At 26.1% G+C, this 22,500-nt stretch overlaps 2 protein-coding genes across 3 annotated transcripts in view; both read right to left on the reverse strand.

Annotated features, from left to right (window-relative positions):
* LOC100198192 (intraflagellar transport protein 22 homolog) overlaps positions 1 to 10,170 on the reverse strand; it is a 27,841-nt gene extending 17,671 nt beyond the window's left edge. Inside the window, exons 1-4 of one of the 2 annotated variants that reach the window (XM_065807613.1) lie at positions 10,025 to 10,170; positions 9,849 to 9,931; positions 8,490 to 8,582; positions 3,114 to 3,212 (exon numbers count right to left, since the gene is read on the reverse strand). In XM_065807613.1, the coding sequence (XP_065663685.1) occupies positions 3,114 to 3,212; positions 8,490 to 8,582; positions 9,849 to 9,931; positions 10,025 to 10,066 (317 nt within the window). In that variant the 5' untranslated portion in view covers positions 10,067 to 10,170. The remainder of the gene's footprint in view (positions 1 to 3,113; positions 3,213 to 8,489; positions 8,583 to 9,848; positions 9,932 to 10,024) is intronic. The other variant, XM_065807614.1, reaches the window with a different exon arrangement.
* An 8,627-nt stretch (positions 10,171 to 18,797) lies between these two features.
* LOC105846126 (beta-1 adrenergic receptor) lies at positions 18,798 to 19,958 on the reverse strand. Its single transcript, XM_065807608.1, has one exon. The coding sequence runs from the start codon at positions 19,797 to 19,799 to the stop codon at positions 18,870 to 18,872; it is 930 nt and encodes a 309-aa protein (XP_065663680.1). The 5' UTR covers positions 19,800 to 19,958; the 3' UTR covers positions 18,798 to 18,869.
* Between the last annotated feature and the right edge of the window lie 2,542 nt (positions 19,959 to 22,500).

Raw genomic sequence — 22,500 nt, forward strand, 5'->3', positions numbered from 1 at the left:
ATTTGTTTTTGATATCATCTATCTTCCTCAAATTTTTACATATATGAGCATGTTGTAAGCAAAATTGTTGATATTCTTTTAATTAATGACAACCTGAAATCGTTTTTTTCCTAAAAAACAAACAGTAATGTGGCATGGGTATAATGATGTCAGATTGAATGAACTCAACTTCTGTTAAGTTGGAAAATCGGATTGGATGGACTCAAATATTTGGATGAAATAATGCTAGTAGCACTAATTCAGTTATGTCTCTGCATTGAAACCTTATAAAAATTAGGAATAGGTAACAACCCTATATATTTCAACTATTATTATTAAAATTATTACTAAAAATGTTTTAGTTGCAAAAAGTTGTTCTACACTTTAAATATATATATATATATATATATATATATATATATATATATATATATATATATATATATATATATATATATATATATATATATATATATATATATATATATATATATATATATACTGTTTTAATGTGGAATCTTGTTTTATGTGTATATATTGGTTACTTTGTCATGAAAAAAAGGTTTTTTCATTTTATGAGTTTAAATAAACTCACAAGCAAAAATGTTATTTTTTTAAATTACAAAATCACTAAAAAAATAATAATTGAAAAAATTTAAAGAAACCACATGTTACAATGTTACAACTATTTAGGTTAAAATGTTACATCTTGTTATGTAAAAATGTCTTATTACAAGCCTTCCTAGAAAGCGTTTGAGATTTTACAACTTTTTGTGAACGTATAAAGTGTTAAGTTTAGACAACTTGGCTGGGTTGGCATTAAAAAACCCGCCCAATAAAACCTGCCTAAAAAAACCCAATAAAATCTGGGTAATCTGGGTTTTATTGGGTTTTTTTAAAGATATTTAATAAGTTTATGAACTATTATAACCAACATTACCATTATAACTATAATATTATAAACTAATATATTTATTATTATTAATTAAACTATTATTAACTATTATTATTAACTATTATAACCAACAATAATAGATATCAGCGCAGGTTTACTAATATTTGAATCATTATTTGGAATAACATTATTACAATTTTTATTCAAATATTTTTATCGATTAAGATTTTTTAATCTTTTATGCTATTCACCTCCCAAGGTGAATTTAAATGAGTAGTAGTGGCCAGAAAAGGTTTAATTGAAACTTCAGTTACTACTTCCTATTCTCTAGCCTTCTTTTTCTCATTTACATTTTTAATTATGTAGAATAATACTTTAAAATTTAAAATAAATCAATACATATAGATTTAATGTAAAACTTTTTTTTTCTATTACAGTTTTAAATTATATTTAAAAATCTTTTTCAAAATAATTTGAAAATTTTTTGTTATAAATTATTAAAATAAAACCCAAAACAACCCAAATTTACCCAATAAAACCCAAAATTACCCAAAAAAACCCCCACTGGGTCGGGGTTTTTTAAAAAAACCTGGGTTTTTGTCAACCCTGCAACTTGGCCACAGCCTTTTGAGATATTAGGATCATTGAAAAAACTAAGTTTAACAAAACTTCGAGGAAAAAAAAAAGAAAGTAGTTACATCATTTTTTTATTTTTATTTTTGTATTTTGATAGTTGCTATTTTCAGTAACAAAGTTTGATACAAGTCAAAGAAAAAAACAGTGATATACATTTAACAAAAATAAATAGACTGACGAAAATAAAAAGACAAGTTTCTTATGTAAAAATAATAAAGAATCATTAAAATATAAGATATTTGATTGTATTCACTAACCCCATTGGAACAGTTGCCTAATATCTAAAAACATGCAAACGGCCATAGCCAAGTTGTCTAAACTAAATACTTCATGTGTGGACAAAGAAGGTGTAAAATCGTGTGCTCTTCCTGCATTACGAAAAATAATGGAAATTTTGTATGTAGTATAACCTAACTCAGTTATGTTACAATATGTAATGTTACCTAAAAATGAACACAAACTGCACAGTGTGCTAAAGTGGATACTTACTGGAAAAACTTAATATCTTCATTAAAGATAAAGATATTTGCAAATTTTAAAAAAGTTTTTTAATTTTCAGTGTTTGGAAAATTAAAATGCAAAATGTAATGGAAAACTGTTAAAATGAATAAATGTTGAAATTGCACCAGCAGAAGAAGAAATTCCAAGGAATTCCAAAGAAATTCCTTAAAATTCCAAGGAATTCCAAAGAAATTCCTTAAAATTCCAAGGAATTCCAAAGAAATTCCAAGGAAGCCAAAAAAAGTGCTATAAGTGCCCAAAGATTTTTAAAAGTGAAAAACTTGAGTTTGTGACATTGTGAGCCTTGTCTCCCAAAAAGATATATAAAAGACAAAATATTCTTTTGCATGAAAAGTTGTAGTACCTAGTTTATAAATTTTTTATTTTTATTTCAAAGTCAAGTTTGCTCATATTTTTATTTTTATTTTTCAAGTTTTTCTGTTTGTTTTATTGTTGTGTATATATTTTAACATAAAAAAAAAAAAAAAACATATTCAATTTGTTAATTTGTCTATGTTTTTTCATATAATTTTGAACTGTCTGCTATTAGGGACAATATTCTGGAAATCAGATTTGTTTTTACAAAAATAAAATCTTGTTTTCAATAGAAATTTGAAATTAAAAAAAATAATTTGTAAATTGCAGAATTGCTCTAATAAACAACTATATTCCAGGTAAAATTCTAAAAAATCTCAATATTAAAAAAGTTCTTTAGCTTTTTGGGGAGAGTCTGGTTTGCGGTACTTTTACTTATGCATTAGTCACTTTATTATATATTGGTAATATGTGTTATTTTACTTTTTAAAACTACTTAAACTTGATAGTTACTCCATGTTCTATGATCTGTATTGTAAATCTCTATGATCTGTATTGTAAATCAATCTTTTAATGTTTCTATTTTTATTATTGCATTTGTTTTTGGTCTTTTTCACTGTTTACATTGATCAAATTGTCAATACTAAAAAGTTTTTTTTTGGTAGTGTAATGATGTTATTATTACAGTAAAAGATTTTTTTTAATATCTTATTTCATTCATGACACAATAAATAATTTATAATTCAATAATAACTAAAAATTAATAATTAGTAAACACAAGACTTACCAACTTTCTAATTCTTTTTCATGAGCAGTTACATCAGGATTGTAAACAAATATCAATCCATTGGCACCTTTTTGTAATGCTGGCCAGCACCCTTCATATCTTAACATGTATATATGTGTATTTATATATATATATATATATTATATATATATATATATATATATATATATATATATATATATATATATATAATATAATGTTTTTTGTATAATAATGAACAAAAAAATCTCTTTTTCGTTTAGCAGTGATCAATATTATAAAAACAAATGTTTTAATAGATCTAATATGTTTAGTAAACATTAAAATAAATACAACTTTTTTTTGGTATTCAGAGTTTCTTGCCTGGCAGCAATCATCAGCCATATATTTTTAAATTAAGAAATTAAAAAACCGTTAAAAATACAAATTAAGAAATGCAATGGAATCTGATGTCAAAAAATCAATTATATGAAGTCTAACTTTACCCTGTGTCGAATTGACTAAGAAGGAATTTATTTCTATACCGACATTTTTATATAATTTCAGTTTTTTTGTTTAACAAACTGTTGTCATTGTTTGAAATAATTTCATATTTTTCATTAAGGCATAATTTGCACAATTTTGTTTTGAATTTTAGGCTTCACATCTTCTAATTATTTTCCAACTAACCACAGGATTTTTATTATTATCTTTTAAGTTCCAAACTTCTTTCGACAGTTTTGTATCATAAGCATTTTCCTATATTTGTGGTGACATTTATGCTAAAAGAAGAATTGCACCAGATTATTTTGCCTGTACAGTTTTTCTTTTGTTGTTTTATGTTAGGTTGGTAAGATAGATTATGTTTATAACCAGAGTTTTATGGTGCTTCATTAAAAATAGATATAGATTTCTTAAACACTTCTTTGTTGCTAGAATTTCTGGACAATCTTAGTTCAACATTTCAAGGTAGTTGTTTTAGTATACTAGGAGGGTGGTTAGATTGAGCATGTATGTAGTTTAAAGCATTATCAGGTTTGCAGTATAGTTGGTATGACTGGTTGCAGAGGTTAAGAGTTACGTCGAGGTAGTTCACACTAGATATACTAAGATTGTTACATTTGAATAAGTGTGTGATATGCTTTTTCATTTTCTCCATTTGCTGGTAACATTTTTTAAAACTATTAATTTGTCATTGTGGTAAAAGCCAAACTCAGTATAAACCAACTCTGAGTACCAACAAAAAGTTGTATTATTTTCATTTTAATGTTTACTAAGTATATGTATATATATATATATATATATATATATATATATATATATATATATATATATATATATATATATATATATATATATATTAGGGTGGAGCGATTTTAATAGCAAAAAAAAAAAAGTTCAAAAATCAATATTCCTGAGATACGAATCGATATTTATTAATTATAAAATGAAAGTAAAAAAATATTTTTTGATTTTGATAAGATCTTGAGGTTTTTCTTTGGATTCTAAATTCTTGACGGATTGTAATATTTTTGAATTTTTTTCGTAACCATATCAACTTTGGACTCAAAAAAAGCAGAAAAAAATGCTTCTTTTATAAATAATAATTTTATTAAAATATAAATATTTTAATGAAAAAAATATTTGCGAAAATATACTTAAAACCCCTTTTTTGTTAAGGTGGCTCATATAGAAAAAATACGCAATTTAAAAAAAAATTCTAATTTTTTTTAATATAGCATTTGATGCAAAATTTATAATTCTTTTAGAAAATATGTACATTTTACATAAAATACTTATTAATATTACCTTACTTAAACTTTTTTATAGGTCAGTTTCATTTATTTGCTAATAATTTCTATCTATTGGAAAACTTTGGTCATTTGTTTTCATAACTTAATTTTATTCTTTTTTTACAACTTCAAAACATGGTATCTCGAGATTAAGAAAAACTTTTTGGCTGAAATTTTTAGTGTATGTTCCTTAATCATTAAGATTTCAGATGTACTAAAATGATCAACTAAGAATAGTTTTATCAATTTTTATAACACAACACCTGTTTTTTCTTATGTATAAATTTGTGATTTTTTTAAGTATTCTGTTCCGCTTTTGATATTTTAATTATTTTTTTCATTCTTTTAGTATAAATGAATGAAAATAATGTAATGAAACTGTAACCAAAAATTTTTTGAGTTTAAACCAAAATTAATAAAGAAACATTGTTTTGAATTTTTTTAAATATGCCCTTTTTACCTCTGATTTTGTTGAAAGTTGCCTTAAATATAATTTATTTACAGTTTTTTTAATGAAATTTGAGTTTCATATATCATCAAAAATACAATAAAATATATATGAACCGTTGCAATTTATTCTATTAAATTTTTTTTTTTTTCTATATGAGCCACCTTAAAAACAGGGTTATTTTAATGAAAAAAATAACTTTTTATTTTTATTTTTATCGTTTTGAATAAAAAGAAATATTATTTTCAAAATCAGCATATTATTTTGCTTCTTTTGAGTACCAGGTTAATATAGTTTAAAAGAAAAAAAATTTCAACATTATTAGGACCCGTCAAAAATTTAGAATCCAAAGAGAAACCTCAAGAACTCATCTAAATTAAAAAAAAGAAAGTAAGGTTCTTTTTTCACCAAAAGACATTGATTTGCAGCTCAACCAAATCAAATTTAGAAAATTTTTACTGTCATTAACTCCTCCTCCCACAGAGTTAACTCTTTCTGATGAACAATTTGTAGTTTATACAGCAAAAAGATCATGTGCAACTTTAGATAATAAAGGGAAAATGTTATGTTTGTTCTTCTAGTAAAGAAGAGGACAATTTGAACGTCCCAATGTTTTCTCTTCGGTGTAAGCAGTAATTTCAAATTTTAATTGCTGATCTGAAGTTCTTCTCTCTGGTAGGGTACAATTTTTAGAACCATGTTTAAACATGTTTAAAAATTCCATTTGTTTCAGATGAGAAATTTGTTGCCTCTTAATAAGTAATACTTAAATTGTGCTTTTTTTCAGAAATCATTAAGTAAGATTCAACAATTTGTATCTCTGCCAAGGTAAACATTACTGATTTAAATCAAAGGTCTAAGAAGGTACCAATAAGAAGCATGTCTTCAATTAATTCAAACTTGATTTCCAACTGCGTAATAAGATCATTGACAAATTTACTTATCCTTCTTTTATCCATTAAGCAAAAGCAATTAATAAACTAAACTAATGCTCAAGTGTTTTTCAGCACTTAGAAAAGTAGTGGCTTCAGATACTGCATTTAGAACATGAGTGACAATTGTTAATAATTGCACTTGTGTTTCAGTTAGACAAGTTGGTGGCATTAAAACAGTTTTTCTGTGTGTACTCAATTAGACCAAGTTCTATAGAACCATGATTTTTTCAAATCTATCCCAATAAGTTAGAAGTGCTGTTAAAGCAAGTTTCCACATCCATAGGAGGCTTTGACTCAAGTTTTCCTTGAGAAATCTTTTTGAAAGCTACTTGCCGACTGATAATGAGTGACAAAATCCAACTATTTTATGAGCTTTGCTAATTAATGTTATAAGAATTGGTTGGGTGTGGATAGTTGATTTCACAAGCTGGAGTTTATGAGCACAGCAGCCTAGCCAATTGATTCCAAGAAGTTCAAGTGCGCATGGCATATTAGGAACAGTGTCAGTTGTAGCTTGTAAAATATTATCTGAAGTCAAGTCAAATTTTGACAGTACATTTCTTATAGTTTCTTCAGTGGAAGTAGCTTTGTGACAAGTATTGATTATTTCTAGATATTTAACTGATAAACAGCATGATTCTAGAACCCACAAGGATGAAATATAGTGACAAGCAGAAATAAAAAAGTTATTGCCATTGTTGGCTTTAAAGTGATCAAAAGTGATGCTAGGTTTGGAGATAAACTGCCATTTTATATTTTGTTAGAAGCTATAGTATAGATCATTGACCTTATCACCCAAATTTTGAGATAAAGTGGTCTGGTGTGGTTTATGATATTGACCTTTAGTAAATACTAAGTGCAAACTGATGAAACTAGATTCAAAAGCTGTCTCAAAAGATCTTCCATCTTTAATTATAAATCTAAGCACTGCACGATCATACTTTTTTTAATAACTATATCTAATCGAGGTCCAATCAAACCTGAGTTTAATGAAGAGCCTGACAATTTTTTGATTATTTTATTAAAAAAAAATTTTTCCCAGCAGATCTGAGCTTTTTAGATGTTTCTTTGTGTAGCCTTTTATGATCACATTTTATATGGTTCCATAGATGAAATAAAGTTCCAGTTTTCTGAACAGAATTCTTTTTATTGCAATTTTTCTGTTTGCATTGCCAAAATATTCCCTTTTTTTCAAAGAATTCTTTGTGTCTATTATTTGGAACTGTCTATTATTTGGAAGTCATTTTTTAGCTTTTAATTAGCAATTAACAGTTTTTTTAGGTTGTGTTGTAAAAAGCGAAGCCGAAAACTATCAAAGCAAAATTATAGATAATTAACTTAACAGTTTAAGAATTATTAATTTGCGCTCAGCTCTGTTTAAATTACTAATAGACAATTAATTTTATTAAACTATGTTACTAAATTTCTTTACCTGATTTATGTAAATAAACTTTGTCATCAAAAAACTTCACATATTAATGTAAGCATTTAAGTAACATTGTTTGGACTGCTAGCTAGTTAGCTTGTATTTTGTTTTTCAAAAGCTGGATCACTTTTTTAAAACTAATAAACATTAAACACTTCATTCTATAATTATAAAATTTTCTATTTGAAGTGTTCTATATGAAGCATTCTATTTGATTTGAGTAAACTTCTGCCATATGCAATTTTAAATTCTTTACAAAATGTCACTTTGTAATTTTCTTTCTGCTTCGCGATTTTAAGACCTTGATTTTACATGACAATCTATTGTTCAAATAACATAAGTTTGAAATAATGAATTATGAGTGTCCATATCTTTATGCTCTCAATAATCTCAGGCAATCCACAGTTTCAGGATGTTAATTTTTGTATTACTAGAAGATACAAGTTGAAAAAGTCAACAACTTTTTATGAATAATTATATGTAAATCTTTCAAAATTATTTAAAAGGACATTGCATACTTTAAACAATCAAACTGAAAGTTTTATATCAAAATTTTTCTTCTCATTTAAGTTTTCTTTATTACTTCTAGAAAACTTAAAAGATAAGTTAAAGAAAGATTTATAAAATTTATGTTGTTGTAGTTCGTTTCTGTTATTCAATCAATCTCAAGTTTTACAATGATTATTTTTTTATTAATGGATGAAAAATATACATTTTAGAGGGTGTAGAAATGTATTTAATAACCATTATAAAAGTGCCAGTTTATATTACCAGTAAAAGTTTCAAAAAAATTAAAGTGTTTAAAAGGAAAAAAACCTTTGATCACCACTGCAATCCCACAACTCTACTTCTAAATTGACAGTGTGATTTCCACCAATATCTATGCCTTCAACTTCAAATTCTAATATCCTATAGAACAGAAAAAGTAAAAGAAATATCATAAAACCTTCTTTTTAAGATGTTCACTTCACTCTACAGTTTAAAGTTTGACTTACAGTTTAAAATTATGAGCTTAGATTAAATTGATAACATGGAACTAAACATATTCCTACTGGTAAATTGCTTGAATTGATAAATTGAGAAATAAAGATAAATTGCTTTTTTACATGATAGTTATTTGAATTATTGAAATATATGATTTTTTTCAATTTAAAAAGAAAAAAAGATCTCTACATTGAAGTTCTAAATGAAGATTTAAAATGCAGTAAACCTTTTGGCCTCTCTTACTCAAATATTAAATATACGGCAACTCAGGCTGATTATGAGCAAATTGTTCTTTTTTGTCTAGTTTAAACTAAAAATATATCAATTTTTATAAAATTGCATTACAAAATATGCAGCAACTTTTCTTTCTAATTTTAATGACTGTGAGCCACATGATACAACTACCCCTATCTAAAAAAGTAGCTGAAAAGATTTTCAGACCAGAGGACAAAAGAAGGTCTAAAAATTAAAACTGAAATGAACTTTAAATTTTTTTTTTACTATATTCTTGGTACTGGTTAGCCTGTGCCAAACCAATGTTGTCATAGAGAGATCAGTATCAAAATCTGCTGTCTACTGAACTTAAAACTGTAATATAAGGCTACACTTCAACTTTAGAGGTAAAGATTGTCAGGAACATTGTTAATATCTACTTAATGGAATACTATTCATTAAAGATAACTCTAATAAAGTTATTAAAGAAAAAGATTCAAAAATTTGTAGTTAATTTAAAAAATATATACCTTTGAAGTTTACAAAATTTATCTGAAAATTATATAGATGGTGGGCAATAAAGACTTTTCAAATTACATGGAAAGGTAATATGAAAAAAAAAAGTAATCAAATGTTAATAAACAATATAATATTTTTAATAAGACAATATAAAATTTGTAATATAAATGCAATTCAATAACAGCTTTTGTTGTGTGTGTTAACTTGATAACTAATAATGTATTGATATATTAAGCCTTATTATCTGGTATTACCTTATTACTCGGTAGGTCCTAATAAATGTAAATAAGTATTTAGCTAACTTACCAATATAATTAAATTATTTAATTTAAAACCATAACTTTACAAAACTTAGTCACAAATTTGCATCAATAAAATCAACAAAGCTTAGATTTTATCATTTTAATCTATCAGATATATTTAAACTTATATATTTATAATTAAATTTGTTTTTAATACCTGACACCCTTTGTTGATCTATACTCTCCACTTGTAGATTCAGTTGCATCAGCAATAAAGTTTGATAAAAATGTTTTACCACTCTAAACAAATTTTAATAATTATTTAAAATATTTTAATGCTTTCAAGAATTCAACTCATTAAAATAAAACTGATTGATTAGATTATGTAATTACCTGTTTTGGTCCAAGTACCAATATTTTTATTTTGTTAAACATTTCTCATTTTCTTAAAGAAAACAGAAGTACAATAAATTTATACATGAATATGTGAACTCATGTATGTATTTATGACACCTATGATGTAACAGAGTTGCACGGGATTTGTTTTTGCAATGTTAGTAAAAAAGAAACTTGGAAGACTAAAATATCTTTTGCTTTACATTTGTGACAAAATATCTATTGCTTTATATTTATGGCATAATAAAATTGGTAATTCTAGACCAGATACAATAGAATTGTTAAATTTTTATTTAAATAACAACTATTAAAACTCAATCAATTGTTTAAAATGTGCTAGTTTGACAAGTTTAAGGGTAGGTGCAAATATAACACCATTGCATTTTGTACACAATTTTTTTGTTATTGCACAGTATCAAATGATACTGTATAACATAAAATAATGTGTACAAATTTAGCTTTTAACATAAAATAATGTGTACAAATTTAGCTTTTAATGCTGTTAATACTAACTGAATGAACTGGTGCATATCATTTCAAAAATATTGGTCACAAGGTTTGATGAGTAGAAAGAACATATCTGGCTGAATGGATACTCAAAGTGGTGTCCCTCAGTAATTAGGAATGTTTAATCATAATTTTTTAAAAAAACGTTAATGAATGAACTATATAAAAAGAATGGCAAAGAAAGAAAAAAAAACTATTTAAACATCAGAACCACGTTCGGCAAATCAAGATTTTTTTTTATTTTTTCATTTATTTCTTTAGTTTTCTTTCATTTATTTCTTAGGATTATTTATTTTATTATTTATTTATTTTTCTTCAGTTTTTTAGCGTATATAGTGTTACTTATTATTTTTTGTTAGTCTTTTATTTATTTTTAATTAATATTTATTTTTAATGGCATATAAATTTTTTTTTATACAGTTACATATTATTTGTTTTTATTTTCATTTTAGCCATTTATTACATATGTTTTATTCTACCGTGTATTATTATTTTTTTTAATCCTTTTTTTTTTTTTTTTTTTTTTTGCCAAAGGTAATTTTTTGTTTTGTTTTTAATGTTTGTTGTAACTTTTGTTTTGTTTTGATTTTCTCAGTGTTTTTCTGTTTATATTGTATTTATTTATTTGGTCATAATATTTGCAATATATTTTGATTATTATATTATAACAACTATGATTATATTAATATATTTACTAAATCTTTATAATTTTTTTAGCAGTAGTCGTTTTTATGTCATCGTAAGTTGTTACGTTTTGTCAGGTTATTACTGTTTGTAACTGTAACTTTGTAAGTAAAAACGATTGCTGTATGAAAAGTAATACCGATTTATTTAAATTATTATAATTACTTTATTATTATTATTACTATCATTGTTATTGTTATTATTCTTATTACTATTATTAATATTATTATTATTATTATTACAAAGATTAATTGTATATAAGTAAACTATTTTTTTTAAGGTATTTACTTGAGATTAGTATTTCAATACTATTTGTAAATAGCCGTGAAAACTTATTTTCAGAATATATATGATTGATTGATTAAATATTATGAATGTATACTAGTTACATACTGATTATACAAAGTTAACACCTGCATTAAAACATGATTACATTAGAGAAATTAAAAAAAAAAATTTAAAAAATAAAAGAAATTAGTTTTAATAAAGCACTTTTTTAGATATCTAGACAAAAAAATATAAAAATAATAAATATACATTCTTAATTAGACTTCAAATCAAAAACATGAATGAACAAGTCCAAACATGTATCTACAATTTAAGGGTTTATCATATTTAAACAAATTAAGTGAAACCACTCAACACTGAAAAAAAACAAGACATGAATAATTGCTACAATTCTCCTATATTTATAAATAAAAATCCATTGAAAGATTTCAACATCAAAAATATTTAAACAGCAAAGTAACAACACAAGTAGTTGACATTATTTTTTCAAAATCGTAGTACGTAAAAGTAGCAGATAAATGAAACCATTTACAACAAGAGTAAGTGAATGCAAATTTTTACTACCTATTAAAATTGTAAAAAAATAATATTTATTTTGAAATAAGTGAACTATTGACCGGTATGCACCAATCACCATGACCACAAAAATGCTCTCTCTTTATACAATTTTTTTCATAGATGTTTACGTTTTTTTAAGAACCTGACGTAAAAAAGCAAGAAACCGTAACTGTCTAAAATTGCCGCGTTACAAAATTGAACATTTATAATAGTAATAAACTAATTATATATACTGATAAGTGAACTTTTACAAGAAAAAGTTTAAATTTAAAAAGATAACATTTATTAAGAAAAAAACTACTATTCATCTCCTCTGAGGAGGTCCAGTATGTTGGGGTTCCTGAAAACAATTGAAGAGATCACAGGGTTGCTCCTTATTAGGAAATAATGGAATTGGTTTCGCATCACATTAATTCTAGATATTTTTAAGACAGCTTACTGATAGATTATGCTGTATGAAACAAAGATTATTATCAGTTCTCGGGTACCACAAAGACTCTGCGAATCGTGTAGAATAATTTTGCGCAGAAAACAAGATTAGAAAGAAGTTATACTCCCTCCTTTGTTTAATTTCAATTCAATACAAGTGAGACCTGAAACAAGAGGCACGATATGATTATTGTCAAGTCTGCCAATCCGGTCGTTTAAAGGTGCAAGAAAAACATCCTCTTGAAGAGCAAGCTGCCGTTGAGAAAGAAACAAATTTAAATTGCAGCACATGCCATCACCATTTGAAAAAATGTTTGCTTACCAAGACTCTTAAATAAAGTTCAGGTAAAACCTGCAATCTTTAGACGTCAAATCGAAAATTCAGTTTGCCAATTACTGGTTGGTGATTATGACATTAAACAAAAGTTAACTAGTAAAATTGCTCCTATCAAAAAAAACTGCCTGATGGGAGTACTTTTTTTTTTTTTTAATAAATTTATTCAACCAAAAATTGAAAAATTACAAATTTTATTATAATTTTACAAAATTAGGTTTGGTGTCACTCATATAGTTAAAAACTAGTACTGAAGAACACAAAGTTCAGATGTTTTACGAAAGTTTGGTATTTGAGTTTAACATTGGTTTTAGTGGTCCGCAAGTAGATGCATGTACCACCTGTGAAAAATTGAAAATTTTGATAATGCACGATTCAAAAGTCTAGGTCGTAGCTGAAATTAAACTACAAAAAAAATTTCATTAGCAGAAGTATGCTGCATTTTACCGATTAATAAAAAACTCTGACAAAGACGCATGCAAGATTATATACGATCTGCAGCATATACAAGTTCTGCCAAGGGTGCCTTTTCAGGAATCTCTCTCTTCTAGATAGTTACCTTTATGCAATGTTGCAATTTATGACATTTTGTAAGAAAAAAATTACTGTTACACGTGGATTGAAAGTGAAGCAGTATGTGGCTCAAATAAGATAGTAGGTGCGGTATACCCTTATTAGTTAGGTCTTTATTAATTTTGTCAGTTCTAGGTAGGCGTCACACGTTGAATTATTCAACAATGGCTATTTAGGACTGAACAAAAACAACATTTTTCAGGACATGGTTCAACATTGGCTTTACAAAGTAACTGTTGGTAGCGAAAGTCAGATTAAAAATGTGCCGTGATATTTTCAGGTCAAGGTTATTTCTTTTCACCATGTGATTGCCTATTTGAAAGAACATCACAAGGCACAGCAAGCAAACATCTTTACATCTGAAAAACATCATAAGATATTTAAGATGCATGCTAGTAAAGTGTTTATTTATTGTAAGGACTGGGTATTATGATTTCGAGGCAGCTGCATTAGCAACATACAAACCGCTTGTTGGACAGCAAGAACTAAAAAGGATACACGTTTTCAAAAAGTCAAAAGTAAAGTACGTTATTACTGTAAGTCGAGAGAAAACTTATTATACAAGTACGAATAATTATCAGCCACTGTTGAAAACAAAAACATTTTAATCAAAAGTAAAACTAAAACAAAAACGTTTGGTGAAAGCTTATAAAGTGTTTCAGAGTTAGCTTTCTGAGTTAGAGACTGACAGACTGTGAATCTGTTGTTGATACAGATAACTCTAAAAGGCACAATGAGGCAGGACCAGTATAAAGAAGTTTTGGAGAACCAGTTGCTTCCTCAAATGGCAGATTGGTCTAAAAATGTCAAAAAAATTCAAAATAAGTCCAAAAATGTCAAAAATCTTATATTTATGCAAGATGGTGCAACTTGCCACACAGCAAAAAGTGTTATGGCTTTTTTAAAACAGAAAAAAGTAGATGTATTGCCATGGCCAGGCAACTCACCTGATCTTAACCCCATAGAAAACATTTGGGAAATAGTAAAGCGAGATGTTGGAAAAAAAATTCTTACTAACAAGCAAGATCTTATGGAATATATTATCAGGATCTAGCACAATAACCCAGAGTTGACAGAAGCTATAAAAAGTTCAATTGCAAGCATGCCACGATGAATCGAAGCAGTTATTGCAAATAAAGGCGGTTTTACAAAATATTAATACTTAATATATATTTTATATAATTTATTGTAATAACCAATAAATATTCAAAATGTTTAATTTTATTTGTTTATTTTTCATCAAGTATAACTTTATAAATAAAGGAACAAGCTTTAAATTACACCATCATTTTTCTTTTTGCCAAAAAATTTATTTTTACACGATATTTACAAAAAATTACAGCTGGTCCTAATGTGATGGCCGACCACTGTATGTATATATATATATATATATATATATATATATATATATATATATATAGATATATATATATATATATATATATATATATATACTTATATATATATACATATATATATATATATATATATATATATATATATATATATAAGTATATATATATATATATATATATATATATATATATATATATATATATATATATATATATATATATATATATATATATATATATATATATATATATATATATATAGATATATAGATAGATATATATATATATATATATATAGATAGATTATTTTTTATTCAAAAAGTGGTGCAACATATTATGGTACGATGAATCAAAAATTGTTCTTTATGGAGGTACAGGTTCAAGATAATATGTAAGACGTCCAGCAAATACAAAACTTCAGAAAAAATATACCATTGAGCTTGTGAAACATGGTAGAGTCAAAGTCATTGTATGGTGCTGCTTCTCATAAAAAGGTGTCGGCCGTATTTATAAGATTAATAGTATCATGGACCAACATATATATGTCGACATTCTCAACAATGTCATACTGTCATATGTTTTTAAAGATATGCTGCTAAAATGGGTTTTCCAACAACACAACGATTTTTGATGGGTCAATTCAGATGTTGCTTTGCGAACTGCAAACGTTTAGCAGTATATTTTTTTTCAACAAAGGACTCTTTCGTGGACTGTATACATATAAACTGATTCAGATTTTGCAGCCTCTATATTAACTTAAGTCAGTCTTTCTAATAAGATTTAGCATCTTAGAAGATAAGAAGACAAAATTTTCCTATGATTATTCAATTTTTAAAGATTTCTAATGTAATTTCTCTTTTTTAACAAAATCATTTTTGCCGGTAGTTTCATTTAAAATATAAATTAAAGAGGAAAATTACACACTATAAATGCAGTCGATTTTACAAGTTGACCATATAGGCTTGGACTCGAAAGTATTTAGACAACCAAAAATGCACACTAAAGTAAGCAGTTACTTAGCAAATTTAAAAAACTGGATTTAATAAGCCAATACCAAGTTTAATCACAACTTAGCTTTTGCAAAATCTACAAAATTATTAGGTCACAACCAGCTCATTTAACACTTACCAATTAAAAAATGCTACGCAAAAAAGCGCATATCAAACCACCTTCTACCTGCAAGTGCAAGAAACGGAAGATTTTATAAGTCATAAACAGAGAAAAGAAAATTGATATAAACTTTTTGAAAATATTTTAAATAGAAAAAAGCCCAGCGTTAAATTTTTTTCTTCGTAATGTGTTTTTCTCTTTCTGTAATTTGTTTAAAGGAAAAACTGCTCTAATTACGGAATTTATTTTTTTTAATTAACAAGAGCCGTTGTCTTAGTAGACACAAAATAAGGCTTTAAAATACCAAAGTTTTTTAAAACCCTGTTTTATATAGCGGAATTCAGTGGACCTATATAAGTGAAATGCCTATATAAGCATTTCGCCTATATTGGTCCACTGGAGATCATTTGATAGATGTTGGAGATCATTTGAATGATCTCCAATATTATTTGAATGATCTTTAACGTCATTTGAATGATATCCAACATCATTTGAATGATCTGCAACATCATTTGAATGATTTCTTAAATTGTTTTTGAAAGAAATTTGGTTAACATGGTTACGAGTTTGCAAATTTTTTATTTCAATTAAATCTGACTTTTCGCATTTTATCCTTTTTATAATAGAATCGATGTATACAAAAACGTTCTAAGTCATAAAAATATTTAAAGATGTCAAAAAGCACCCAGATTTTTTTTTTGAATTCATTAAAGTAATAGTTTTGGATTTAATAAGTTTTTTCTCGTTCCCCGAAAAAATAGTTTTTATGACTAAGAATGTTTTTGTATACATCGATTCAATAGAACTAACAAGTTTTTTTTTACTACAAATCGCCGCTTAATTGCCATAATTATATTATGCCGGTTTTCAAGTTTATCAGTTAAAGCTTGTTTCTTTTTTGCATCTGCATAATTATTACACGTTAAACATTATTAGTATAATTATTATATGTAATACTTTTTTGGTACGAAATATGATATTTTATACAAATATGAATATTTGTATAAAAAGATCTTACTAATTGATAATTTTGCATCTAAATAGTTTGTTTAAGATTTCTTACTACAATTGAGTGACTCCACACAATTGAGTGACTCCATGGAAGGAAACATTTAAATAAGTTGCTCAACAAAATCTGCATTTTAAATCTTAATAGAAGGTTTCTTATCTCGCATTATTTTTTGCTAAAAAAGATCGGTTTTTATGGCGTTATTTATTCGGTCGTTGTGCTAATGTTTAAATTTTTCTAAAAAACTATATCCTTATTAAAATTTATCATTAAATTTGCATTCGGCAAAATTTATTATTAAATTTGCATTTGGTTTCTACTCTGTTGAAACTATTTTCATAGCTGTCATCACTACTTTGAAACTTATCTCGTTGCCAAACAATACCTTTCGCTATTATCGCTAGATAATTGTGGCTGGATAGCTCAGTTGGTTAGAGCATCAAACGAAAATTAAAAAGCCAGACTGTTGAATAATTTGGAGTAGTCTTAATGACTATTTGTGGCTGTTCCTATGCTAAGTCAACAATATCTTCGGATATAAGAATATTGTATAGAAAAATATGGCATGAAAATTCAAATAAAATAAAATAAATAGATAAAATATCAGCCTTAAACATTCTGGTAGTGCATATGCTAGAACCATTTATTACTTTTAGGATATTCATTTTGTCTTTAACTCTTTCAAAATAACACAAAACAAAAATGTAGCCTTTTGATAAAAAACTTTTTTGTTAGGTTTACAGATTGTTAATACTCTTATTTAAAACAAGTTTACAAAGTTGTTTCCAGCCTATGGAACTCATAGTTGATAACTTTATTATAAAACACTGGTAAAGCAAGAAATATTTTATAAAAATAAAATACTATTGCATTCTTTAGATAACGTTAAGCACGTATGTATCTAATCTAAAAACTCAACAGTTGCTAACCGGCAGACAAATAGTGAAAAAGGTTTTTCGGTCAAAACTCATTTATTACTTTTACAAACTTTTGTACACTTCTCATTCTCCTGTACAAAAAAATTTACTGAGAGATACACAATCAAAAAATAAGTTACCAGGTATGATTAGTTACCAAGTATAACTCGTTACCAAGTATCATTAGTTGGCATGTTGCTTAATGATTTTTTGCTCTAAAAGGACGATGTACAAAAATTTATAAATTTTGCAAATACAAAACTTAAACCATATTGTTTAAACAACGCATGAAACATATTGCATAAACAAATTTTAGTTTATAATTCATATACAAAACATATATTGGTAATAGAATATTTTTAATCTACATTGTCACAGATTAAAAGCTTCAATGCCTTGACGTGTCTAAAACATATCTTGAGAGACATTTTTTGTAAAGAAGTTTCATTACTTGATTAAGTGTATTATTTGTTTAACAAGAAGAGATTAGAAAAAGTTTTTTTTGAATTTGGTCACGTGGCTGAATTTAAAATGATTTTTAACCTTAATTATAATTTAAGCTTAAAGTCTTTTATAAAATTAATTTTTTGAATTCGAAAATTCACTACTTTATTAAGTATATTATTTGTTCAACAATTTAAACGTAAACAAAAATGATTTCAAATTAAGCTATAGCACCCAGATTGTGAATGGTGAACATCCTCTCGAAATTGCATTTCATTGAACAGTCCATAAAATTATTAAACAAAATTATTTGATTTATTTACAACAAATAAGTTTAGTTGCTATCCCAGCTTAAAGTAAAAACATGTTTAGTTGTTAAAAAAGCTAAAAAAAAAATTTCAGAAAGAAAATTTTTTAGCTGTTATAGTAGATAACATGTTATATTTGATATGATATATTAAATTTAGATATCTCTTACTTTTTTATAAACTATAATCAACATACTATAACATAAGTTACAGTTAAAGGTTGTAAAGCATGACGCTAATGAATACAAAACATATCATTAGTGAAAACCTATTATAAAATGTCATTCTGAGTGTATTTAAATAATGAGAGTTGTTAAAAATTATCGTTATGAAATATTATCAATAGGATGCTCGATCTGTAACGGTTGTTTTTTCCAGAAGTTTTTTAAAGTCATTTTAAACCTTGTTGTCGACACCCGTGAAGCGCTTTTAAAACTACGATTTCCTACACAGTAAAGTAATGGAGCTACAATGCCATCCAAAAACGTCATTATTTTCATAAATAATGTCACATCATTTTCAATTGAAGTGTTATGATATTTTTTGTTAAAGCATGAGCTGTAACACAAAGAATTTAATAAATAATAAACACAACTTGGACCCCAACAAATTAAAAAACAAAATATAATTAAAAACACTCTGATGGATTTATTTATATATGTGAACTTTAAATTTTTGCTTATTCTTTTTCTCTTTTGTACATTCCAGGCTTTTTTGAAGATCATCATATAAAGTGTAATCGCTATAAAAAAAGGAACGCAGGTGTTGCAAATCAACATAGAAGCCGTCCAAACATCTGTTGGATTATAGTAACAGTTACTGGTTTTATTAGCAAACGGTATCAAGCATAAACCGAGCGTGTATATCCACATACATAGTAAAACGATACGCATTCGGTATACAGTCGAATACACTCGGTATTTAAAAGGCATTTTTAGATGCAAGAAACGATCTAATGTGATAATTAACAAGCTCAAACATGCAGCATAGTTAGTTAACATGTACGAAAATCTGTATAAATCACAAACTAATGAAGATTGAACATTGCTTCGTTTTAATATATACAATGGAATAACAAAAAAGCCTTGAATTAAATGAGCAAAAACTAAGCTTGACACTGCAATATTTGATGATTTGTGCAACTTTTGACTTAACAAAATTATAACTAAACAATACGAGTTTATACTTATAATAAGAAAGGCCAGAAACGACAAACACGTATCGGTAGAGATTAATGTTGTTGTCTGTGATATCATTGTCTATATTTATGAGTATGCGCTATATTTATAAAAATCGAAGCATTTCAATAAAAACATATATTTGATAAATTGTTCTCATAAAATTCACATTTTTTACAAATTTAAAAACTCGTCAAAACATAACGCTAACTTTTGTCAAATAATGACGTTTTTAAAACTTTATAAAAATAAAGCATTAGGCAGTTTATACAAATAAAGTTATTTCAATCAATTTCCTTATCGTTAAGTATGACATTAGTAAGCGAATTATGTTCTTACTTTTTGTTTGATTTTAAAGAACAAGTTGGTATAAAAAATATATTTTGCGTAATTTTGCCTTTAATTGCGTATTTTGCAATGGGGATATTTTCCTGTCTCGGTAAATATTTATAAAAATCTTTAAGAAAAATTAAAATAGCATACAAAAATTGCTACCAAAAAAGCTAAAAATTTATTTAACAAATGTATTTATTATACCAACAGAATTAGGTTAGTTTATTTGATTACAAACTCGTAAATCGAGTGACATAATAAGGATAAAAAACATGCAAGCACATGAACACCAAAGCAAACATTATTACTGACATGGTACTAAGATATACTTTTCATTTATTCAACAAACAATTTTTTTTTTATTATTAAGGATTTTATTAAAAAATAGAAACAAAATGTTTCTACTATTTAAATTAGGGTTGATTTTCAAAAACACGATTTTCAAAAATTTTCAAATAAAACGTTACCGATAAAAAAAACTTTCTGATTCGGTGAAACTATCGATAGCTGAACTAATTTTGAAAATTTAAATTGCATTTTTAAAAGTTAAACTAATTTCGAAAAAAAAAGTATTTTTGATAAGATAAATTAATTTCAAAAACTTTGAAATTAATTTATCTTATTCAAAAAAAGTTGAATTTCCAAAAGCTAACTGAATTTCGATTTTTTTTTTTTTTTTTTTTTTACAACTTTTACTTATAATAACGCTCTCAATTCTCGGGGATTTAAAGATAAGATTGATTTAATTCCATCTAATAATCATGGATCAATTATGCAGTTGACGACAAACCACCTCACGCCCACTCATTGGAAAATGTCTTACAAAAAAACTCGGGACCTTTTATTAAATAATGGGAAGATTTTCAAAGATGGTATAATCATAAAAACAATCATATATTTCTTTTTCAAGTTTATCATTAATTTCAGTTATATTTCTACATGATTTTTCTGTTATTATCTATTTATTTTGCTGTTAACTAAAGTATCGTTGTTTGCTAATAATGGCGTTGATTGTTCCAAAAATGATTTTACGGTATTGTCAGTGAAAGAGCCTGTTAGCCGTTTAAAACGATATTTTGGAGACCTTAATAATTCACTTTGTAAAAATGAGAAGCGATTCGATATTCCATTTAGCAGAGAGGACAAAGTTGAAAACCTTTTTCCGCTAAAAAGTTTTTTTAGCTCTTTTATTAGATGTATCAAATCATACATATCATCTAGGACCTTAAACTCATTAGCAGACCGAAGGTAATCATTTAGGGGAGAGTTGCTTTAATTGGAACATTTAAGGAATAAATATTTATTAACCAAAGACGGCTTAACTATGAAAACGTTCATGATTTGATTAAAACAAACAGACAACCCTATTATAATATTTTAATTATAATTTGACTTAGTTGATTGCACTGTTGTTGGGAATAAATTTGTTTTTGCTAAGTCAGCTTTTTTTGTTCCAATCAAAGCAACTGGTTCCCTGAATTGGAATACTTTGATTCCTTGATCAGAAAAGGTTGTTTCTTTTAAAAAAAACCAGTAAAATCAACAAATTGATATAAAATGATTTTTATCTTTACAGTGAAAATATAAATAGTTCATTTAAAATTTATAATAGGATTAATATTACCCTGGCAAATTGAAATTCTACAAACAAAAAATTGTATAAAAGCTTCAACTATTATGACGTTTTCTTAATGTATTGATTAAAAATCACTAAACAGAGTATTATTTTTAAGGTCTATGGTTGTTACTAAGTATTTTTAAATCGCGCTTAAACATTTCTACAACCCTTTGATTTTATTACTGATTAAGTAAGGAAAATTTCATAGTTGGAATCTAGGAAACTTTGGACTATTTTGTTATATCACTGCAATACCATGCTAGCAGCAACTTATAAGATAAGTTTATATTGTTATTTGCATTTTAAATCCCATCAAATTCATCACAAAAAACCGTATAACCTATAGCAGTATAGTTTACCTAGCGCAATCAATATAGAGTAAACACAAAAACAGATCACCGAAAAAAATGATGCAAAAAAACTTTAAACTAATAGCGCGCATGCATCTTTTGAGGGATAACTCTCAAAATCTGTCAAAACGTAAAAAATAAGACGCTCGACAAGAAAAATGAAAAATAAAACCACAACTTATTTTTGTTCAAAATGAATACAAGTGTTCCAATTAATGCGCTGTTCCAATTAAAGCAACTCTCCCCTATTTATTTAGAAACTTATAGAGGTTATTGTTTACATATTTCAGCGGTTAAGAAAACTCAGTTTTTGATGGATGCACACAAAATACCAAAAAAAAAGCAGCATACAAAATACCAAAAAATAAAAAGAAATAATAATAATAAATAAATTGAAAAACTTTTGTAGAAAAAGTTCCAATTTAACCAACACCGGTTCTCTATGACAAAACCTGATGGTCTTCTTGGAGAATTCGCC

This window comes from Hydra vulgaris, chromosome 10 (genome assembly GCF_038396675.1).
Source record: "Hydra vulgaris chromosome 10, alternate assembly HydraT2T_AEP".
Lineage (NCBI taxonomy): Eukaryota > Metazoa > Cnidaria > Hydrozoa > Anthoathecata > Hydridae > Hydra > Hydra vulgaris.